Source organism: Crinia signifera, chromosome 2 (assembly GCF_055691185.1).
Source record: "Crinia signifera chromosome 2, ASM5569118v1, whole genome shotgun sequence".
Taxonomy (NCBI): Eukaryota; Metazoa; Chordata; class Amphibia; order Anura; family Myobatrachidae; genus Crinia; species Crinia signifera.
This window is the reverse complement of record NC_139218.1, coordinates 297,844,458-297,866,412: the sequence shown is the minus strand read 5'-3', so window position 1 is coordinate 297,866,412 and position 21,955 is coordinate 297,844,458. Positions and strand designations below refer to the sequence as shown.

The 21,955-nt window shown below is 42.7% G+C and overlaps 1 protein-coding gene across 8 annotated transcripts in view; it reads right to left on the bottom strand.

Moving 5' to 3' along the window:
• The window catches only part of DACH1 (dachshund family transcription factor 1), a 326,897-nt gene that overhangs the window by 95,155 nt on the left and 209,787 nt on the right, over nucleotides 1-21,955 (bottom strand). For 4 of the 8 annotated variants that reach the window (XM_083168873.1, XM_083168875.1, XM_083168874.1 and 1 more), the window contains 4 exons: nucleotides 21,595-21,750; nucleotides 15,057-15,229; nucleotides 7,917-8,052; nucleotides 5,753-5,887 (listed from right to left, as the gene is read on the bottom strand). In XM_083168873.1, the coding sequence (XP_083024999.1) occupies nucleotides 5,753-5,887; nucleotides 7,917-8,052; nucleotides 15,057-15,229; nucleotides 21,595-21,750 (600 nt within the window). The remainder of the gene's footprint in view (nucleotides 1-5,752; nucleotides 5,888-7,916; nucleotides 8,053-15,056; nucleotides 15,230-21,594; nucleotides 21,751-21,955) is intronic. The other 4 variants (XM_083168877.1, XM_083168880.1, XM_083168878.1 and 1 more) reach the window with 1 other exon arrangement.

The window sequence follows — 21,955 nt, the reverse complement described above, 5'->3', positions numbered from 1 at the left end:
ATCATGATCCTATGGGAGGCAGTGCCTATCCACCTGTGTGAGTATGTTAAGTGAGTGCAGTGTCATGAAGTGAGATGGTCAAAGGAGGCAATCAAGTCATAGGCTGTAAGTATGATTAAGGAGCAGAGTCTTCAGTAGAACAGAGGAATGATGTTATGCTCCTGTTACACTATCGCGGAAAGGTCACATATAACTCTTTATAAACTGAACTTTATTTAGTCAATAAGTATTTAGTCACAATTCTTGATAATTGATATGTTTTATTACGGGACAGGCCCCACTATTGCATGTCTTCAATATACCTCAACTTAACATGTCACACCTATTCATGTCCTGAGCTTGTTTTGTTAGGCACTACATTATTTGTGGAAAAGTGACCAATGCAGAAGAAAATTTCAGCTATACTGTATACAGTACATTTGATATTGTATGCCACATGTTAGTAAAGTGTGAAGATGCACATTTTAACAGACATCCAGGAAGACTTAAATGAGTCAATTGTGATGCTGAGTTACAAATTCGTTCTTACAGTACAATAAATATTTAAACTTAAGTCACACATTAGTGTCGGTATACACCTATACTGTACAAACTTATTTATATGGTCATCCATTTGTCATTAACACATTTATTTACAGGGTACTTGCCTTTTATTTTATAACTACAAGAGGAGGGGCTCAGTTATGGTCAGATGTTATTGGCCAATATAATATACAATATTTGTGGCATATTCACCCAAAGGTTGGAGTTAGGATTTTGAACATTTCACGAGCAGGACCCTCTCTCCTAATGTTCTAAGAATATATCTCTGCTGTCCTGATAATTGCATCAGTGTCCTGTCCCCTGATGCAGCTGTCTTTATTTACCATGTACTTATCCTAAATTACATTGTACTGTAATTCATTATTCAATTCTTTGTTTGTTTGTTTTTCCGCTCATTTCTGTATTGTTAGGTGCTGCAGAACCCTTGTGGTGCAATGTTACAATGCTGCAGAACCCTTGTGGCGCAATGTTACAATGCTGCAGAACCCTTGTGGCGCAATGTTACAATGCGGCATGTGCTGTCTCTGCTCTCACTAATCTGCTAATGCCCCAGAAGCTCCAATCACTGTGTAGAAGGGTCACCCAAGTCGCATAAACAGGATAGGGCCCATTTCTAATACTGCACAACACAGACTCAATTTGCGTTTCCACTGTGACTACCCCAGGTCGCTTGGCAATAACCTGTGATATTTGGGAAGTGAAAAAAGGATTTAACAGGAATCCTTCCCAGCAATGAGCGCCATAAGTGTAGCTAGTAGACTACTCATGTACAAGTGTCCCATAAGAGGACTGAAGTGGCCACTGGTGTGATCACTTACTCCAAACACACCACAGGGAGGGGCTCAGTGTCCCTCCAAATGTAGAGATTCATTCAGGCTGTATATACTTTCTTATTGTATTAAGTAGCTTTGATAGAAGATTATAATTATTGGTACAAAAATCACCCCTTAGTACTTCAGATGCAGAGATACAAACATGATGTAACACAAATAGGTTGCATTTCTATATTGATATACAGTATAAGCAATTTATCCAAAGAAATTTGTTTTAAAATGATGCTATTTAGTAAAATAAAAATCAATATGGATGAGAAATGTAATGAGCATACAAAGTAATAGCCATGAATACTGTATAGGTGGTTTCTTCCAACAATGCAAAAATATACTGGTAATGTAGATCAATTGGAACCAGACAAATATTAACCCTAGTCGGTTTTTGTGTGCTTAAATTATAGGGAACATAGGCTGTAATATCCACTGGTGCATAAAATGGTGGCAATGTATGCGTAAAATAATAATAATAATAATAATAATAATAATAATAATAATAATGTACAGTGCATAGCATTTGTTCATATGATATGTAGACATGTAATACAACATCACAGCTTACCGAACACTAGAGATGCCACCACCAGCGTGTATAATTCGCTCCGGCCGTTCGCTGTCAGGGTTTGCACATGTGCAGAAATGCGCATGCTCAAACCCAACCATCAGGCAGGGGCAGAATTTGGATAACTGCGTGTGATCCAGAATTGGCACCATAGTGTACTATCTCTGTCAGACGATAGCAGTTGAATATGATCTCTAGTGTGTCTCCTCCTCCAAGGAGTGTGGGGGAAGGTGGCGGCAGTGGGTGGAGGGAGTGCAGGGGGAAGGCAGCAGTGGGCAGAGGAGGACGGGGGAAGGAAGCAGACTCATCAAATAACCGATTGCTTGTGCTTGAAAAGCACATTGCAATCTTGTTTTAATCACGAATGATCAGACATGCAGCACATATGATCAGAGGACCAACCATTCGACCCACGGGACCACACACTGCATGATTGTGTGCACACAAACTGCATGCAAACCATTTTACAAGCCCTCTTTCTGGTGTATTGGGTGTCCTTGAGACACCCAGTATGAGCACCTTAAGATGCTTTAATACTGTACAGCATACAGTATTTTCTGTTAGAGTCTGTAAGAGCTACAGCACAATCAGGGCTGAGCCAATCATGCTATCAGCCTCTGTAGCGCTACAGAGACTCTCAGCTGCGCCAGAGATAGACGGCTAACCCCGCTGTCAGTGCAGGGGTAGCCGGCTATGCAGAAGGGAGACCAGCGCTGGATCCTGGATCGGTAAGTATGTTGGTGTAAAAGTAAGGTGTGTGGTTGTGTGTATGAAATAGTGATACTTTTCTGTGTGTGTGTGTTTTCTTTTAACATTCTTTTTACAGGTGGACTACAAGTCCCAGCGGGCCCATTAATGCCCACATGCTGGGACTTGTGGTTCTCCAAGTCCCAGCATGCAGGGGAGGTCTGCTGGCACTTGTAGTTCTCCTGCATAAAGCAATCTTAGGTATGTCAGATTTAACCCTATCAGGCCGGCGTCCACTGGGCACGGACGCCGGTGACAGCCCCGGGCTTCAGCCCTGGACGGGTGAAGCCTGGGGGGGGGGGGCCCTTTATTGGGGGGTCCCCACTCCTCCAGGTACCCCGTCTAAGGCTGACCAGCCACGGTGCTCATGTTTCGGCCGGGGGACCTTATGTAAAAAGTGTCCCCCTGCTGTGGCATGACACCGCGGTGCTGGATTCAAAATACGGGGGACCCCCAGATATTTTGTCCCCTGTATCAAGGGGTGTCTATTTATTTGGATTATTTTTTGCAACCCTGTGTTCAGAATGACATTTCGCATTATTGTTAAAGTTGTCTTCCATTGCTGTTTTACCCCCAGGTTGCATTCTGAGCACGATCGATGTATCGAGCTTGTACACGTGTATTCCACACGAGGTGGGGTTAGAGGCAGTGGCAAATTTAATCCGCGATAATGCATTATACAAGGGGCCAGCAGTGTATCCGGCTACTTGATCTCACCCTCAAACTAAACTATTTTTCATTTAACAACAGGTTTTACCTTCAACAGAGGGGGTGTGCGATGGGGTCCTCAGTGGCCCCATCGTTCGCCAACTCGTTCATGTTTGCAGTGAACAAGCTCTATTTACGCACAATGAGAGGATTCAACCCAAACTGATCCTATATACAAGGTACATCGACGACCTGCTCATTATATGGGCAGGCGATCGGGGTGACCTGGAAAATCTCATTAATATGCATAATGCCTCAGGAGAGTGGCATGAGTCTTGCCAACGGGGAGTCCCGATGATGTTAACTTCTAGTCCTTTTCAAATTATTTATAAAGGGATCACAAGTGCACTACATATATATAAGATACAGTTTGGGCGCAATGTATGGTCGACACTGGCATGTCGACATTACTTAGTCAGTAGGATCCAATAGGGTAGTCATGTAGTGAAATAGCCATCAGGCTATCCATTAGAAGAGGTGCTCTCTGGTGAAGTGTATTGGTACTTCTGCTGGTTTTTAAATGTTTATATTTTTATGTAATTTTATTGTTCCGTTTTTGCACTTGCTAATATGCACTATAGCACTTTGGTGGTTGGTGCAATGATCTGACAGGCTGCACGCTGAGCTGCTGCAGCACATTGCACAGCCATCATTAAGAAACACTGTTTCACGCTGTAATTTTTATTGAAATGCAGCCTTAAATGATGCATCTTACATCTCTTAATATATGTTGATTATTGTGCTTTACAGATTGTACATCATTGTTCCCACATGGGAGGCAGGACTTCCCGGTGTCCCGGCTGAGCTGGCTCCAGTGACGTCATCATTAGACGCCCCGGGGACGCTGAGCGGGAAGGACCGACGGGTGTCTGCAGGTATTTATTTGTGTATTTCATTGTGATTTTGTTGGTATGCTTTGCACTTTGATAAAGGGGCAGCTGTGCTCCGAAACGTTAGTGAGAAGAAGTGTCTCCTGTGGTTTTTCATGCGAGTGCCGCGTCCCCCAAAAATCCCTACATCAGTGACAGAACGCTCTGTCATTTACACGGAGGGCACCGCTTCATTGTTGCAGCTTTCTACCATCCACCCTCAAGTTTGGAGTGCCGCCCCTACACCATTGTATATATATATATATATATATATATATATATATATATATATATCACGAAATGGTCCAGCACAGCCACACATCCAATGGGTTGCTCTGTGGGTGCCCGCAACATCTTCTTTGGCATCTATATATATATATATAGATATATAGCGGATGAAGTGGCGGCACTCAAGGGACTTGTAGAAAGAAGTACTAGGACAACCAAGTGTCAAGCAACGTTTCGGTCTATTTAGCTCTGGTAAACTTGAAAAAGGTCAAATAAATAGACCGAAACGTTGCTTGACACTTGGTTGTCCTAGTACTTCTTTCTACTAGTCCCTTGAGTGCCGCCACTTCATCCGCTATTGATATTGTGTCTTGACACATTGGAAGGCACCTGGGCATCATCATCTGTACCTGTAGAGTGCCGACAGATCTACAAGTATATATATCTATATATATATATATCTATTATCTACCTTTGTTTAGTTATGTTGAGTTGTCAGTTGTCCTGAGGTACGGGCGTCAGCTCCGAAACTGTAGACAATGAATACTGACGTTTTTTGCACTGTTATGATTTAATACAGTTATTCACCGTTTTTTTTGAGTGCCTATATATATATATATGAAAGATATCGGTGCTGGCGGCACTCAAAACGGGGAGACTGTGTAACGAATAAAGACAAGCTGACACCGCACAGAGTACCATTAAATTCCGAAACTGTCAGCACCCAAGCTGTGCGGTGTCAGCTTGTCTTTATTCGTTACACAGTCTCCCCGTTTTGAGTGCCGCCAGCACCGATATCTTTCCTGCATATTCCAACCTTTAGATGGCACCGGGAGCAATTGCCACAAGTATCTGGGAGTGCCGGTCGTACAACACAATATATATATATATATATATATATATATATATATATATATATATATATATGTATGTATATGGATGTTTTTTAGCTCTATGGAGCACTCCCCAGTTGTTGATTATTCGTTAATGGGTGTGGACACTAGATACTATGAGCGGTGGCACTCAGGAAAAATGACATAGATCCATGCCAGATATAACAGTAATTTCAATGCACCCTATGCATTTTCGTCAGGTCAATAATATATATAAAAGGACTGGCAGGTGATTTCAGCTGTAAATAGCACAACACATTACTGTATAGAAGGAGGCACAATGAGACAAGATGCTCTTTTTAAATGTTTAAAGTGCAATCTCTTAATACATTGAACATGAAACAACATGCATCCTCCTAAATACACACCAACCTTTATCCATATGTATCCTTTTTGCCTCATGTCCAGCTTCATGGCCAGCAAGATCACCTTCTTTTGGACCAGGTATAATGTTTGGAGACAGGCCCATCAGCATCTGGTTCATTGAGAGGCCGTTTTGATGGATGGCTAGGTAAAATCGTATTTTTTTGTTAATTTAATACTGCCATGTTTTTGCATGACTAGTCATTCAAAGTATACTGTATACACAAGGTACATAATTAATTAAACGTAAGTACTTATTTAAAAATATGCCATATTAATGATTTCTTTATGTAAAGGAAATGAATGTCAGTTACAAAGCTAAAAAAACAAAGAACTTAAGAATAAATGTTTTGTGATATTACAGGCATGCCTATATTTACATTGATATGTTAAGGTCCATACACACTGGATGACTTTGCCCAGCATGTATGGACAGCGATGATCGGTATCATTGCTGGGGGGAAAGCCGCTCAGTGCATACACACTGAGCGGCTTTCCCCCTGCCTGGCGCTGTCAGCGGGGAGAGGACTTTTGCTATTCAAAGCCGTCCTTAAAGCTGCTCATCTGCTGGTAATACCAGCAGATGAACGGCTTTCCCAGCAATTATGCGGGAGTGCGCAGCAGCACTCACCGCTCATCGCTGGGGCATACACACTGGGCGGTTTTGAGCTGAAAGCCACTCAAACTTGCTGTTTTGAACTGCTTTCAGCTCAAAGTCGGCAATGTGCATGGGCCTTTACTTTATATCAGTGAGTTCTTGTTTAGCACATGAAAATGAAAGCGTCTGCTGGGGTGGAACATTTATCTGTGATGGGATCAGCTGGTCCACTCCTGGCTATATGGTGCAGGGATGTGTCTTGCATTGCGCTCACATTTAAAATGAGGAGGTGATATTTAATTGAGCATCAATTAATAAAAACTAGCCATTGCCAGTTTACCAGGTGGACATGGATATAATTTCCATTTGCAAATGTACCAGTGGCCTGATTCAGACATGTACGCTAATGCATTCACAGCTGTGATACCGTATGCAGCTACTTTGTGAAAATGTACCCAATATTGCTTCCACCTGGAAACGGACTCAGACGCCCACCGGTTGCAGTAACACTAACCCTAACCCTAATGTTTTGATAATCAAATATCTGAGCAGCTCTATGGTCACACCAAATGGATCTCTTGATATGTTTTCTGTGTATGAGATTACAGTTGTAAACTGAGCCACTCCCAAAAAATTGTCGTGTCACACCTGTGAGTTTGTCACCACTCCCTAGCCTTCCCCAAATACTTCCAACCAATCAGTTTGCAAATAAATCCTCACGGTGAGCGACATTGCCGAAGCACATTGACACGTGTGCATTGAAACTTAGGTGCACTTGCAAGTGGCTGATAATTGTTTAACTGCAAAAACATCAGCATAGCGTACATCTCAGACCCTAAAAATGGCAAACGAGTTCAAAGATAACCTTGGCCCTTATTCTGATCGGTGCGGAAATTCCCGCATGCGGACGGACCGCCGATGTTGATCGTCTGCGGATGTGCAGAGGTCACTCTGCGCATGTGCAGGCGATTTCGCCGCACGGATTCTTTATACGCCGCACAGGGGGCGTAGAGGGGCGTGAGGGGCTACTTAGCCTCATTACCCTATGCATACGCCCCGCGTTTCATGGGCGTTCCCATGCAAACGCGGGGCGTATGCATGGTAATGAGGCCGTGACGCGTGGGTACGGGGCGGGCATCTGACATCGCCGGATGTCAGCTGCCCGCCCCCATACATGATTTCACACGGACAAGTCCGTGTGGTCTTGTGTTGCGGGACCTGGTGGAGCGTGCGGCCCTGCATTCGATGTTCGGCGACTATCGAATGCAGGGGCTGCTCCCAAGACGGAGGAGGCGTATCCCCGTCCAATTTCATGCGGATCGCCACATATCCGCATACGGACGGCAGGTGGCGATCCGTATGGAAGGCGGGGATTCGCCTGCACGGTTGCGGCCGCATATTCTGATCGGGCCGCACCGATCAGAATAAGGGCCCTTGTTATTTATCATTATCAATAGGCAGTATTTCACATTTTGCAGTATATACTGTGTGTTTACTCCCACCACAAGCTAAGAAGATTGCTTTGAAATTCAGATAGTTTACAGCTCAATGATAAAAATAAAGCATATAACATACGAATTCTGTCTGAAGAGCTTTCAGTCCTTGCTGGAGAACTAGAAACGCTGCTGCTCCTGTGAGAAGACGGATGACTGCCCGGTCTTCGACCATCATCAAGAGAAGGTACCGGGGACGGACTGTCTGGAACCCGTTCCTATTTGCAATATGAAAATAAAATTATATTAATTCATTATGTATTATTATGTCTATTTCATTATTTTTTTTTATATATATATGACCCAATTATATAACCATTGGTACATGTTATAATGGCTGTGCATTACACAATTGCTAAGGTTACTGCCTGCTCTGCAACATCCTTAAGGCAATTAACCATCAGTGACAAAAGGCTGTCAGCGCCCTTAGGGGGTGATTCAGACCTGATCACTCAGGTCCAAATCCCCTTGTCCCGATGGAAATAAATGATGCGGTGCCCTCCGATATGCAGTGCAAAAACTGCCATATAACAGGTCCTGGGGGACGGCGGCACTCGATGCAATAAATCGTCCACACACTGGTTAAACCAGGTTGCGGACCATTTATTGCATCGAGTGGCGCCGTCCCCCAGGACGTAGGAAGTTACTGTGTGGCCTTGGCTGTGCTGTTATTGAAATGCTGGAACAGTTGCCCATCTCCTGATGACGGTTCTTAAGGGACAGAAACGTTGAGTATATTGAAGGATATCTTGTGATGCATATCTATTATAAAATACACAGCGGATTTTAATTGCATCTACTAAACTGGAGAGTGCGTCCATTTTGATCTATATATATATATATATATATATATATATATATATATATATACACCCAACGTAGGGCAACAAACAGACAGATCAGTTACGCATAAAGTCTATAGTATTTGTGCTTTTTCCTTTATAAGACTTTATCATACAAACGTATTACTTTTACTTTGAAAGTATGATTCAATATTTGCTGTTGAAATCTGAAATAATAGCTTAAGATTTGTTCCTTAAAGAATGAATGACACAGTTGTGGAAGCTTATCTCTCACGGTGCCGTTTTGCAGGTTCTCTATTTCAGCTGCTAATGCAGTCATAAAATATAATCAGATATAAGGGTTAGAATACAATCGCTACATTTGACGTAATCCTTTGCAACAAAATAAAACATTGCGAAATGTAGGAAAATATCCCTTTCAATGTCTTCAGCATGTACAGGTCATGGTAATCATACACAGAGTGATTCATGACTAGCAGACTAAGCTATCCTTGCCTGTTACAGCTCCTCTGCCATTCACCCATCTCATATATCTAAACATTCTATTACAAAAGGACATCTAATGCTCATCTCATTTCAGAAAGGGCAGATTCAAAAAATATCTCAGCATGAGGCCAAGGCAGCTACATAATACAACCCATAAAACCATGTAGTTCTCAAAATGTAATTTCAGACAGGTTGACCTAAGGTACTGCTTTCTTAGCATCCTTTTAGATATTTATAATCGTTATAATCGGAATAATACTTTCTGTTCTGACAATAAAAACAATCTCATTTTTTCTTCATTTTTCTTTTGTTATGTAGAGAACATACACAAGCACAGACACACACACACACATATACAGTACATATAAACACACACACGCACACACACACACACGCACACATGCCCTCGGTTCACAGAAAAGACTTTCAGCAAAATGGAAGAAAGGACAGTACAACATCTTTTGAAGGATGAATTCCAACTGAACTGTTGTAGAATGTGTCTTATAGAACGCAACTCATTAATCATTAAAAATATTCATGACTATCAAATTGAACAGTATTTCAGGATCTCTTTAATTACTTCCAGATCCACTAATGTAAATAAAGAGTGGAATCTCACATGCTTGCATTGGAACTAGCTGGCACTGGCAGACTCTTTCTATGACATATCTAAATCTAGTAAACTCATTTTGTTGTTACAATAAAAAATTTTGTGCAGTTTATCGACCATAGAAGAACAAATTAAGCTTTAAACTTGCATCACTACATTAATGGATCAGAGATACAAGTTAAAAAATTGTCCCAATGTACTTTGTCTCCCCAAATACTTCAGCCCCACCCCACACACACACCCTTTAATGACCTGACCATCCCAAGCGAAATTATTAACAATCAGTTTTGCAAAAAGATGGAAGACGTTGTTCTGGCATCTTGATTTCCTGAAGTCCCCTAAAACACCAATGATTGGCTGCAGTGGGCAGCTGATCAAAAGATGACACCCTTATTAGGTGACTTTAGCAACATAGCAGTGCCCATCTCTGGGAGCCGGGTGCAGAGACCTGCTGGACCAACCAGTAGACTGAAAAGTGCCTCCGCCCTCCAGACAACACCAGTCAAATTATTTATTATTTATTTATTTACAGTTTTTTTATATAGCGCAGCAGATTCCATTGCGTTTTACAATTGGAAACAACAGTGATTAAACAAACAATGTAGAAACAAACTGACATGGAGGTAAAAGGGCCCTGCTCACAAGCTTACAATTTATATGGATAATAGGAGGGCTACATAAGGGTAGAATTCCATAGCATGACAGTCCCATCAGATTACTAGACAGTCCTGTTGGGATGCAATTAGAAATGAATGCTACTGGAGGTTGTGTGGGGGTCCTGAATATGATAAGCTTGACTGAAGAGGTGAGTTTTCAGGGAACGCTTGAAATTTTGGAGGCTAGAGGAGAGTCTTAGTGTGGGTGGAAGGGCATTCCATAAGGTGGGTGCTGCCTGACAAAAATCCTGCAAGTGGGAGTGAGTAATGAGTGTGGATGAGAGACGCAGATCTTGTGCAGAGCGGAGAGGTTGGTTGGGGATATATTTTGAGATAAGCAAAGAGATATAAGTCGGTGTAGTCAGAGTGATGGCTTTGTATGTAAGTAGAAGAATTTTTTATTGAATGCTGTAATATACAGTTAACCAATGGAGGGACTGGCAGAGTGGATCAGCAGAAGATGACCGTCTAGCCAGGAAGATCAGCCTTGCAGCTGTATTCAAAATGGATTGTAGTGGTGAGAAATGAGAGGTTAGACACAGATTGAATGTGAGGAATGAAGGACAGTTCAGAGTTGAGGATGACCCCTAGGCAGTGAGCTTGTTGAGTAGAATTGATTATTGTGTTCTCAACAGTGATAGAGATATCAGGTTGGTAACTACTCTTGGCTGCTGGGAATATAATTAATTCTGTTTTGGAAATGTTGAGTTTGAGGTGGTGAGATGACATCCAAGATGAAATGGCAGAAAGATATTTAGAGACAGGGAGCAATACTGATGGTGACAATTCCGTACAGGTGGTACTGAAATCGAAAACAGTTGATTAGTTTCCCAAGTGAGGAGGTATACATTGAGAAAAGCAGAGGACCTAAGACTGAACCTTGTGGTACTCCAACGGACAGAGGTAGTGAGGAGGAGGTAGAATTAGAGAAGCGAACACTGAAAGAGCGATTAGATAGGTAGGAAAAGAACCAAGAAAGGGCTCTGTCCTGAATACCTAGGGATCGTAGTGTTTGTATGAGAAGAGTGGTCGACAGTGTCAAAGGCAGCTGAGACATCTAGAAGAATAAGAAGTGAGAAATGGCCTTTAGATTTAGCAGTGGCCAGATCATTGACTACTTTAGTCAGTGCTTTCTCAGTGGAGTTTTGAGAGCGAAAGCCTGACTGAAGTGGGTCCAATAGGTTGTAGGAGTTAAGAAACTGTGTGAGGCGAGTGTAGGCAAGTCTCTCAAGTAGATTGGAGAGGAATGGGAGCTGAGAGATAGGATGGTAGTTAGAGAGACAGTTTGGATCAGAATTTTTTTAGAATGGGAGTAATAAGTGCTTGCTTGAACAGAGAAGGAAATATACCAGTAGAAAGAGAGAGAGGTTACAGATTTTAGTTAAGCTTGGGATAAGCACTGGAGACAGCGTTTTACTGACTTGTAAGTTTATAGGATCAAGAGGAGATTTAGTGGAGTAGGAAGATGCGAGTGTAGATATTTCAACCTCCCTTGTAGGGTCAAATGAGGAGAAAGTGGCAAAGGGCTCAGGAAAGGAAGTAAGCAAGTCACTGGCTGAAGAAGAGCATGCCATTTCATCTTGGATTTTAGCAATCTTTTCCTTGAAGAAGGAAGCAAGCTCATGTGCACTGATATTGGCAGGTGGTGAGGGTGAAGGAAGGTAAAGAAGTGATTTAAATGTATTAAAAAGTCGCTTGCGGTTATTGGCATGAGAAGAGATGAGAGATTGAAAATAAGTTTGTTTAGCAGTGTCCAGAGCACTACGATAGGAGTGGTAGGTAGTCTTAAATGTGACAAAGTCACTTGGATTTTGAGATTTATGCCACTGATGTTCAAATCTACGCGAGTTTTTGAAGGTGTCTTGCTACTTTAGAGTGCCACGGTTGACATCTAAGTCTACGTGGATTGTGGAGAGTAGCTGGAGCAGCTTCATGAAGGGCAGTTTGCAGAGTCTGGTTCAGGTGGGTTACAGCTGTCTTAGGACAGGCAAGTGTAGAAATGGGTGAGAGCAGTTGTTGCAGAGAGGTAGAAAGTTGTAGAAAATCAATAGCATTAGTATTTCTGCGGGTTAGAGGAGGCTTGCATGATTTAGGTATTATAGAGTTTGGAGAAGGTTGAGAAGGTGATAAGGTTGTGAACCGAGAGAGGGAATGGGGCGTTAGTGAATTCAGAAACAGAGCATAGCCTAGTGAATACAAGATCAAGGCAGTGTCCCTCCTTGTGAGTAGAGGAGTCAGACCATTGGGAGAGGCCGAGAGAAGAGGTTAGAGGGAGGAGTTTAGAGGCATGAGGAGAAAGTGGGCTGTCAATAGCGATATTGAAATCACCCATGATGATGGTGGAGATGTCAGAAGAAAAGAATTGTGGTAGCCAGGCAGTGAAATCTTCCAGAAATTGGTGTTTGGGAAGCCCAGGTGGAGCGATAGATAGCTGCAACACGCAGAGAGAAAGCGGTGAAAACCCTGATAGAGTGAACTTCAAATGATGTGAATGTGAGTGAAGGAACCAGTGGTAGGACTGCGTATGTGCACAGTTGGGACAGTAATATACCTACCCCACCTCCTTTAATGTTACCAGGCCTGGAGGTGTGTGCGAAGTGGAAACCACCATGTGACAGTGCTGCAAGGGAAGCTGTGTCTGATTGCGTGAGCCATGTTTCTGTAATTGCCAGCAGGTTGTAGTTGCCAGAGATGAAAAGGTCAGGGACAGATGTTAGTTTATTGCAAACAGAGCGTGCATTTAGTAAGTCACATTTTAGTGACTTGGAGGGTGATGGGATACATGCAACATTTATGAGGTTGGCTAGATTTCTATATTGTTTTGACTCAGCTGAATATGAGTGGGACAGGTGATTAGGGCCTGGATTTGTGGATATATCACCAGCTAATAAAAGCAGCAGAGCTAAATAAATGTTAGTGGAGGTTTAAGAATATTTGGTGTAGTGGCAAGTTTTGGATGATAAAGTGCATGTAGAGAAATAAGTAAAAAGCTCATGAGTGTTAAGAAGAGGGAAGTGAATAATGGAAGCAGAATTGTGCACAGAGGGGATAGTTGTAGGGATAGTGTAGGATGAGTAGATTTGGAAAATAATTCCATGACATGATATGAAAAGGAGTAGTTTGGTGAGCATGCTGTCAGTTATAAAGCTAAAGTTAAAATTGTAAGGCGAAAGTAATATTAGTTCTTTACCTTTCCTTAATGTTGTCTATAACAAAATGACTTGTGGGTATTATGTGCAATGAAAGGACACTTGGAAAGTTACTGATGGATCAGATCTAGTGCTGAGGATCCAGGTTACACAGTCAGGAGATGCATGTTGAGAGGGGAAGTCAAATGCCAATTAGTCGAGAAAACTTGTGCGTCCAGACATCTAGTCTATATAGACAGGTCCTATGCAACTCCAGTAGTGTTGGGTTTATTTTTTTGGGGTGAAATGCATGTAGCATTGTTATGTAAATAAGACACACATGCAGACGCTAATGATTAAAATAATATGTGGCATGCCTACATTCTGTGTGCAACAATGCCTATATCTGCATTCAAGATGCCACATTACAGCGATTTCAAGTAAAACAGTGTAGCATTTGTATGCAGATACGAGCTATGCAGGTTTCCTGATTCTTGTATGCACAGAAGATTTTAATAAAACATCAAAAGTAAAAAAAAATGCTTAAAGATTATAGGTACATCCAGTGGCGGCACAAGGGTCAGTGACACCTAGGACCTTATTCTGATTGACTCGCAAGTCTGCAAAATTTGTAGCCTTGAGAGTCCATCAGACGCCGGCCGTCCGCCCCTCGCACGCAGCCTCCCCTGCACGGCTGTGAATGGATGATTTACATAATCACCCATACACAGGCGGGCAGAAATCATTCCATGGTCGCCAACCATCGAATGATTTCTCCCATGCACGCAATTCAGAGAGACCTATATAGTCACTTTAAACTGCAGGCGTTGTGTGCAAGGACAGGGCGGGCAGCTGACATCCGGTGATGTCAGCTGCCCGCCCCCCCACATGTCCGTCACAGCCTCATTAGCCTGAGATCGCCCAGCGTTCTCATGGGAATGCCCATGAAACGCTGGGCGTTCCCATATGGTAATAGGGCTGCCCGGCGTCCTCGCCCTTCTCCGACCCCCGCTCGGCGTGTAGGGTGCGTATGTTAATTTTGTCTATTTGGCCCTGACCTATCACACCTGAATCAGGCGCATAGTACAGACAGCATCATAGCGCATTATACACAACCACCACCCCCATATTACACCCCCACTATACTACACACAGCCCCCCATGTTACACCCATTACACACACCACTACTGTATATTACATTGCACACAGCAACCCCCATATTACTCCTAGTACGCACACTACACACCACTATACACTATATTACACACAGCCCCCCATGTAACACCCAGTTCACACACCACTATACAGCACACAGCACCCCCCCCCCCCCAAATTACTCCTAGTACATACACCACTATATAACATTACACACAGTAGATAAGTACATACAGAGCCATTTTTGTGTTCTTGGAACTAAAATATTCTAAGTAAATTTATGCTACCTTATTATATAAAAATGTATTATTATTATTATTATTAGTAGTAGTAGTAGTAGTAGTAGTAGTAGTATTAGTAGTAGTAGTAGTAGTGTAACATACCTTAATTACAGAAGTTTCAACCCTGGATGGCGGACTTTGTACTTGTGCAGCGGCAGCCATGTTTGCGATTGTACTGAGGTGGTTCATCTGGCTCATTGCCATAGTTACAGAAGCTGGAGGTAGGCTAACAGGAATTAGTGGGTGTGGCATCATCATAAATGGAAGTTCCAGACCTAGAAATGCAGAGCAAATAAATGATTATGGCTGCAATTCATACTACTCTTTCAATGTTAAAAATATGTTATCTTCAGTACCACGTACATAATATAACTACATGGCCTCCAGCTGTTGCTAAAACAAAAATGTTTACTAGTGAAAACTCTGCAGTTACTGTAGTTCATCTGGTATTGTGCAAAAATTAACCCTAGAATGAATGTGTGTGCATGTATACTGTATGTGTTAGGGAATATAGATTGCAACCTCCACTGGGGCAGTGAATAATGTGAATGTTCAACTATTCTCTGTCAAGCGCTGCAGAATATGTGTGCGCTATATAAATAACTGTTATTAAATAAATATGTACATTTCAGGCTTTCTTTTTGAAAAAAAATAAAAGAGAACTTTGATGATATAATTAATAATAATAATAAAAAAACTGATGATTAATAAAAAAAATATATTGCATATATTGCATAATTAAAGAATATTTATAGCTTATACCAGGCATGTTCCAACTATGGCCCTCCAGCTGTTGTGAAACTACAAGTCCCATCATGCCTTGCTACAGTTTTTCTAATAGGAAATTCTAAAACTATGGCAAGGCATGCTGGGATGTGTAGTTGGAGGGCCATAGTTTTGACATGTCTGGCTTATACAAACAAGAGTAAAATAATATTGGTACTTGTTTCCTATCTGGGCGCCCATCGCGGGCATCGCGTGTACATCGCATGCCATTATAATGACATGCGATGCGACCGACGCGATTACCGCGATTTTACATAGGGACCAATGTTAAATGTCCCAATTGACCCGCGATGACCACGATTTACCATAGGAAACAATGTTAAATGGATCAATTTCCCCAAATTATCATAGGGAACAATGGGAAATGGGGCAAAAACACCCCTGAACATAAAAATGTCCCCCCAAAAGTAGTTGACGCCACCCCGCCATCAACGTGAACCCGAAGCGTGGCGAGCGCAGCGAGGCCGCGAGGGGCAGCGGTACGCGTCCTCCAACCTTTTCATGCCCTACTATCCACTAGGGCGTGGAGTGAGAATAGAATAGTGTGGCGAGCGCAGCGAGCCACCGAGCCCGAAGCGTGGCGAGGGGACGCGGATACCTTCACAGTTATACGCGTCCCCTCGCGGGCTTCCCAGGTGTCCATGGCGACGCGGACACCTGGGAAGCCCGCGAAGGGACACGTTTACCTGTGAAGGTATCCGCGTCCCCTCGCGGGGCTCGCTGCGCTCGCCACGCTTCGGGCTCGGTGGCTCGCTACGCTCGCCACACTATTCTATTCTCACTCCACGCCCTAGTGGATAGTAGAGCATGAAAAGGTCGGAGGACACGCTTCGGGTTCAAGTTGATGGTGGGGTGGCGTCAACTACTTTTGGGGGGACATTTCAATGTTCAGGGGTGTTTTTGGCCCATTTACTATTGTTCCTATGCTGATTTGGGTAAATTGATCCATTTAACATTGTTTCCTATGGTAAATCGTGGTCATCGCGGGTAAATTGAGGCATTTAACATTGTTCTCTATGGGAAAATCGCGGGCATCGCGTCTGGCCCATCGCACCCGATTTTTTATCGGCCGCGATGCCCGCGATGGCCCCGATTTTACCCCCGATGCCCGCGATTAAAATCGTGGGCGCCCAGATAGGAAACAAGTACCATAATATTTTTTGCTTTTGATAGGTGAATGGGAAATAAAAGTAATCTCAGGCAGAGGTCGCTGATCAATTTACAGAGACACTGGGCCTTATTCTAGTTCACTCTTTCTGACAAAATACTTCTTAGATGGACAAAACCATGTGCACTGCAGGGGGCAGATGTAAAATGTGCAGAGAGACTTAGATTTGGGTGAGTTATTTTGTTTTGTGCAGGGTAAATACTGGCTGCTTTATTCTTACACTGCAAAATAGATCTCACTTTGAAGTAAAACCCCACCCAAATTGAATTCTCTCTGCACAAGTTACATCTGCCCCACCTGCAGTGCACATGGTTTTGTCCATCTAAGAAGGATTTTGTCAGAAAGAGTGAACTAGAATAAGGCCCACTGTTACAGTGCACGCAGCATCCCAGTATCCCAGGACGTCGCACATTTTGGGAAAATTAGGCCATCCTTCCAGATACAATGCAGTTTCTGTGAATTGCATCATCATGGCATGTCATGATCCAAAATGTTCCCCTTAGATCTCTGAAAGTTGGTAAGTAGAGTATAGGCACAAAGAGCAGCAGGGTGGTTACAGAAGAGGGAATGAAAAAGAATAGTCTACTTCCCTCCATCTCTGTTTTGTCATTTGCTTAGTAAATACATTTTGTACACTGCACCAGAGTCCCTGCATAAACAGTAATGACCTCTATATAAACCTCTGTCTTTCCTCCATTCACCTGTCAAAACAACAATGTAGAACAAATAGAACGCGTGCTTGTAGGGAACGTTACAATACAGTTCTACAGTACAGCAAAATAATGTTTTAATGCAATATTTAAAAAAGTAATAATCCCGGTATTAAAAGAATATGGGGGATATTTAATAGGATGAGAGATTCAGAAAGTGAGAGATTTGGTAAGAAATCTCCAGTTTTTTTAAAGCAGCAATCATTTACACTGCAAATTTAAACTGCTTTTGCAGTGTAAATGATTGCTGCTTTAAAAAACCTGGAGATTTCTTCCCAAATCTCTCACTTTCTGAATCTCTCATCCTATTAAATCTCACCCTACATGTCTTTAAAAAAATGGATCCAACTCCGCAGTCCAGATGATTATTGATAGACTGCGCATGAGTACGGATCACTGTGCACGTGCGCAAGGCTGTCCTGCGATAAAATCATGCTATTTTTTAATCGCTGGCCATTTGCAAGGTGGTTAAAGGAAGCTGGCATTTTGGGGTTTTCTGGAAGTGTCATGGAAAATGCAGTCATGCCCAGTCATTTGAGGGGAAGAAGGGCAACATCAGCTTAGGCACCGATCAGCCTGTTTCCATCACAGCCGCTGAGTAGGTCTTGGGCTATGCACAGACTGCACACACTGGAAAAATCATTAGATGGCGAGGGGCTTGCAAATGGATTTGCAGCTAATTGCAGGTCTGCAATATTTTTGCAAGCCATGATAAGCCAGGCTTCCACAGTGTGGGACTTCACTCTGGCAGGGCAGTGTATACTTGATTACTGGGTTTACAAAAGTAGCAGCTGTGCAATCAGGTCAGAAATGGGCCCTTTTTCATAGCATTCTAAACCACTCCCCTTTTTAGGATCATGCGCGGCAAGGCCGAATGGGAGTCCCAGCCCTGGATTGCTGAATGTTGGGAGGTATGAACCCTTATTAACAAGGTAGAAAGTAGAAACATTCAGGAGCAGGTCATATACAGTACATTCATTAAAATATCTAGGATCATTTTATACAAAACCTATTGTTATATGCAAGTGCTAAGATACAGTACATGAACTTGTTCTACTGTTTAATATTTTGCAACAAAAAAGGCAACTTGCAATGAACATATACAGTATTGTAAAATAGTCACGTTGCCATCAATGCTTCAGAGAAATTAATTAGATTTTTTAAAACTAACGTCCTTGTGAATGGAAATGATCTGACACAGGGCCAGATGTGCTAAGCTTGAAAAGTGATAAAACGGAGAGTGATAAACCACCAGTCAATCAGCTCCTAACTGTCATGTCACATTCTGTGTTTGAAAAATGACAGGTAATAGCTGATTGGCTGATGGTTTAGCACTCTCAATTTGATCACTTTTCAAGGCTTAGTACAGTATACTCACCAACAGTCTGCAGGGCCGGTGCAAGGCACCGGAGCGCCCCAGGCGAGTCGGGGTGGGGGCGCCCCGGTGCCGGGGGGGTACCTGTCCTGCGGCGTGGTGGCAGAGAGGGGTCCCTGCAGTCAACGAGCGCTATCCGCCGGGCTATGCGGAAGCGCTTCTGTTGTGAAAACACTGGCCGCACGGCGCACGCTGATTGGCTGAATCTCAGCGTGCAGACAGTGTTTTCACAACAGAAGTGCTTCCGCATAGCCCGGCGGATAGCGCTCGTTATTTCTTATTGACTGCAGGGACCCCTCGCTGCCACCGCCGCCAGCTTTAAATACACAGCGCTGCAGGACAGGTACTCCCGCGGCACGGGGGGCAAAATGCCGCCCTCCAGTGGCCGGCGCCCTAGGCAAATGCCTAGATTTGCCTAGTGGTGGCGCCGGCCCTGACAGTCTGTTGTAGAGTATTGTGTCCTGTACTACTTTCCCTTAATGCCAGAACAAGTCTGTAAACACAATCATTCCAACAGAGTGGATATTCAAGTGCGTTTTGTTTGGGCTAGTGGATATTCTTGTGTATTCATGTGCGACCATTTTCGGATGTTTTTAATAATTTTTTGTCAATGTAGTTTCACTAGATTTTAAAGCGTAAACTGCATCAGGGAAAAATTTCTAAAAAAAAACTGTTGAAAACAACTGCAAATTTCACCTTGACCTATTATTCGACTAGTCGAAAAATCAAAAATGTTATTGCATAGTGTAGCTCAACACATCATTATGTGTCATACAGTATTCCATGCAGGGGTGTCCCACAAATGAAATGAATGAACGGTCATGGTAACTAATATACAGTAAAAAACATGCTCATTTTATTAACTAATTTAAACATTTGAAAAAAGCTTGCTAAAAATAATTTTTCTGCTCAGTACACAGAGCACAGAGCTGTGTACTATCCAGCATCATAGCAAGATGGTAAAACTGATATACTGTACTTTAAGTCAGAATATCGGATGCAAAGATTATTTGAGGGGTGTGTAATAAGTTTCAGGATGCACATAAAGTTTTTACAGATGTAGCCTTTCTTATTGTTGCTGCGATGTGTTTGCACGTATACCCACAATATGGCAGAAAATTAGTGTGCCTGGGTGCAAATAGTCACACCTATAATCACACAATGGATTACGAATTAGATTGTTCCCAAGTTCCAGCCAGTGGATACACTAATCACAGCAAACTAGTCATACCTGCAAATAGTCGAGGGCGTGATGACCAAGTCTACATCTGTACAAACAAAGGGAACTATACATTTTTTCAAAGTATTCACCAGGGGGGGTCTTTGCAAAGCTGCATGGACTAAAACCACTGGGTGAAGCAGCTGGAGCAGTCCAAAGCAGGTATGTCTCCTACATGCTGGATGAAGGTCCCCACTTCAGCCTCCGGTAACTTAAAACCACACATTTTGTGCCTGATTTGAGGGAACATGAAGAAGTCATGGGACCCAGTCTGGATTGCATAGCAGGTGACAAAGCTCTTTGATGTATTCATGGGCCAGCAAATCCCCAGCTTTCCTGGATTTGTGGGCAGGTGCAATGTAATGATGGAGAAGGGTACCATGTGAATTCTTGGACGTTGCCTGGAAATGGCTTACAGCATGTGTGGCAGGCATTGGTTGGCATATCAGTCCACATTGATTTTACGCTGCTGCATGGCTAGAATGGTAGCTATATCAGTGTTGGACATAAAAACAGACACCATCTGATTGACCATGCTACACAAATCAGAACCTCTGTGGCAGCAGACTTCTATCTCGTATCCACTGAACTGACTGTTGTTTGGTCTCATGGTCGAAACTGTAGACCCAGGATTACACACCACTGATGATCTACCAGACAGAAATTAAGCAACCGCTATCAAATCTGTTCAGCATATTGTGCAGCTAAATCATCCAAGCCTTCTTCTGCTCTTGCATCAACTGATGGGGCATCCAGTGTACATAAAGCTCATTCAGACCAAGCTTTTTCATGCAGTATGAAGCAGTATTTGGCAGATGGATCACTATGAGAAGCCTATCTCCTTCTTTACCTGGGCCATGGTCACCCCGGCATCTGCCTCAAGTATGGCCCGCACAGCAGCAATGTTGTCCCTGATGATGGTGAATGCATGTCGACTGCAGTGCTCCTTGTCTTCCAGGGACCATATCTCTTGCCAAAATTCTGCAAAGCACTCAAACACAGTGCTTCCTCCACAAAAGCTGGTCAAAATGCTCCTGTTGTTGCAGCCATTCCACTCTAGAATTACTTGTCTCTCCAGTGGCCTTCCTGTAGGAAGTGAACATGCTGACATCTTTGGTTTGCAGTGCTGCTTATGTTCAGTTCTGTGCCTTGACATTTCACAAGAGCTTTAGTCAGACATTACAGTTCACAACCATACAGTCAGATTGTGTCTACTCCTCCTATGCACTGCACATCTTGAAACTTATTGCACACCTCTCGTTTAAGTGATTTTTGTTTTTACATTTAACCCAATTTTAAAACAAATGCTTGTGTATAAAAGTAATAAATGCTTGTGGATCTATAACTAATTGTTATGAGTGTTGAATGGCAGCATATCGTACCATTTGGAAGAAGATGATTCTGTTGCAGGGAGTTGAGAGGATGAGTAACTGGAAGGTTATGCTGTCCAGGCAAGCTGGGATGGGTAACAGAAGTTTGTGATCCTTGGGTAGGGAGAGACTGAAGCTTTTCTTTCTCCCAAGAACCATCACTGCTCCCTGTAGAAATGAATATACATGATTTGATTTTAGGGTATTTGAAGTATCCATATGCAAGAGCAGGGAGTTAACATATTTTTCATTAATTGTATTTCTCTCATCATTTTAGTAATTTGAAGGGTTGAATTAAAACAGAAATGTGTCAGTTTAGACACATGCAGTTTTGGTGACAGCATATATTATTGTCATTGTGATGAAAGTTTTT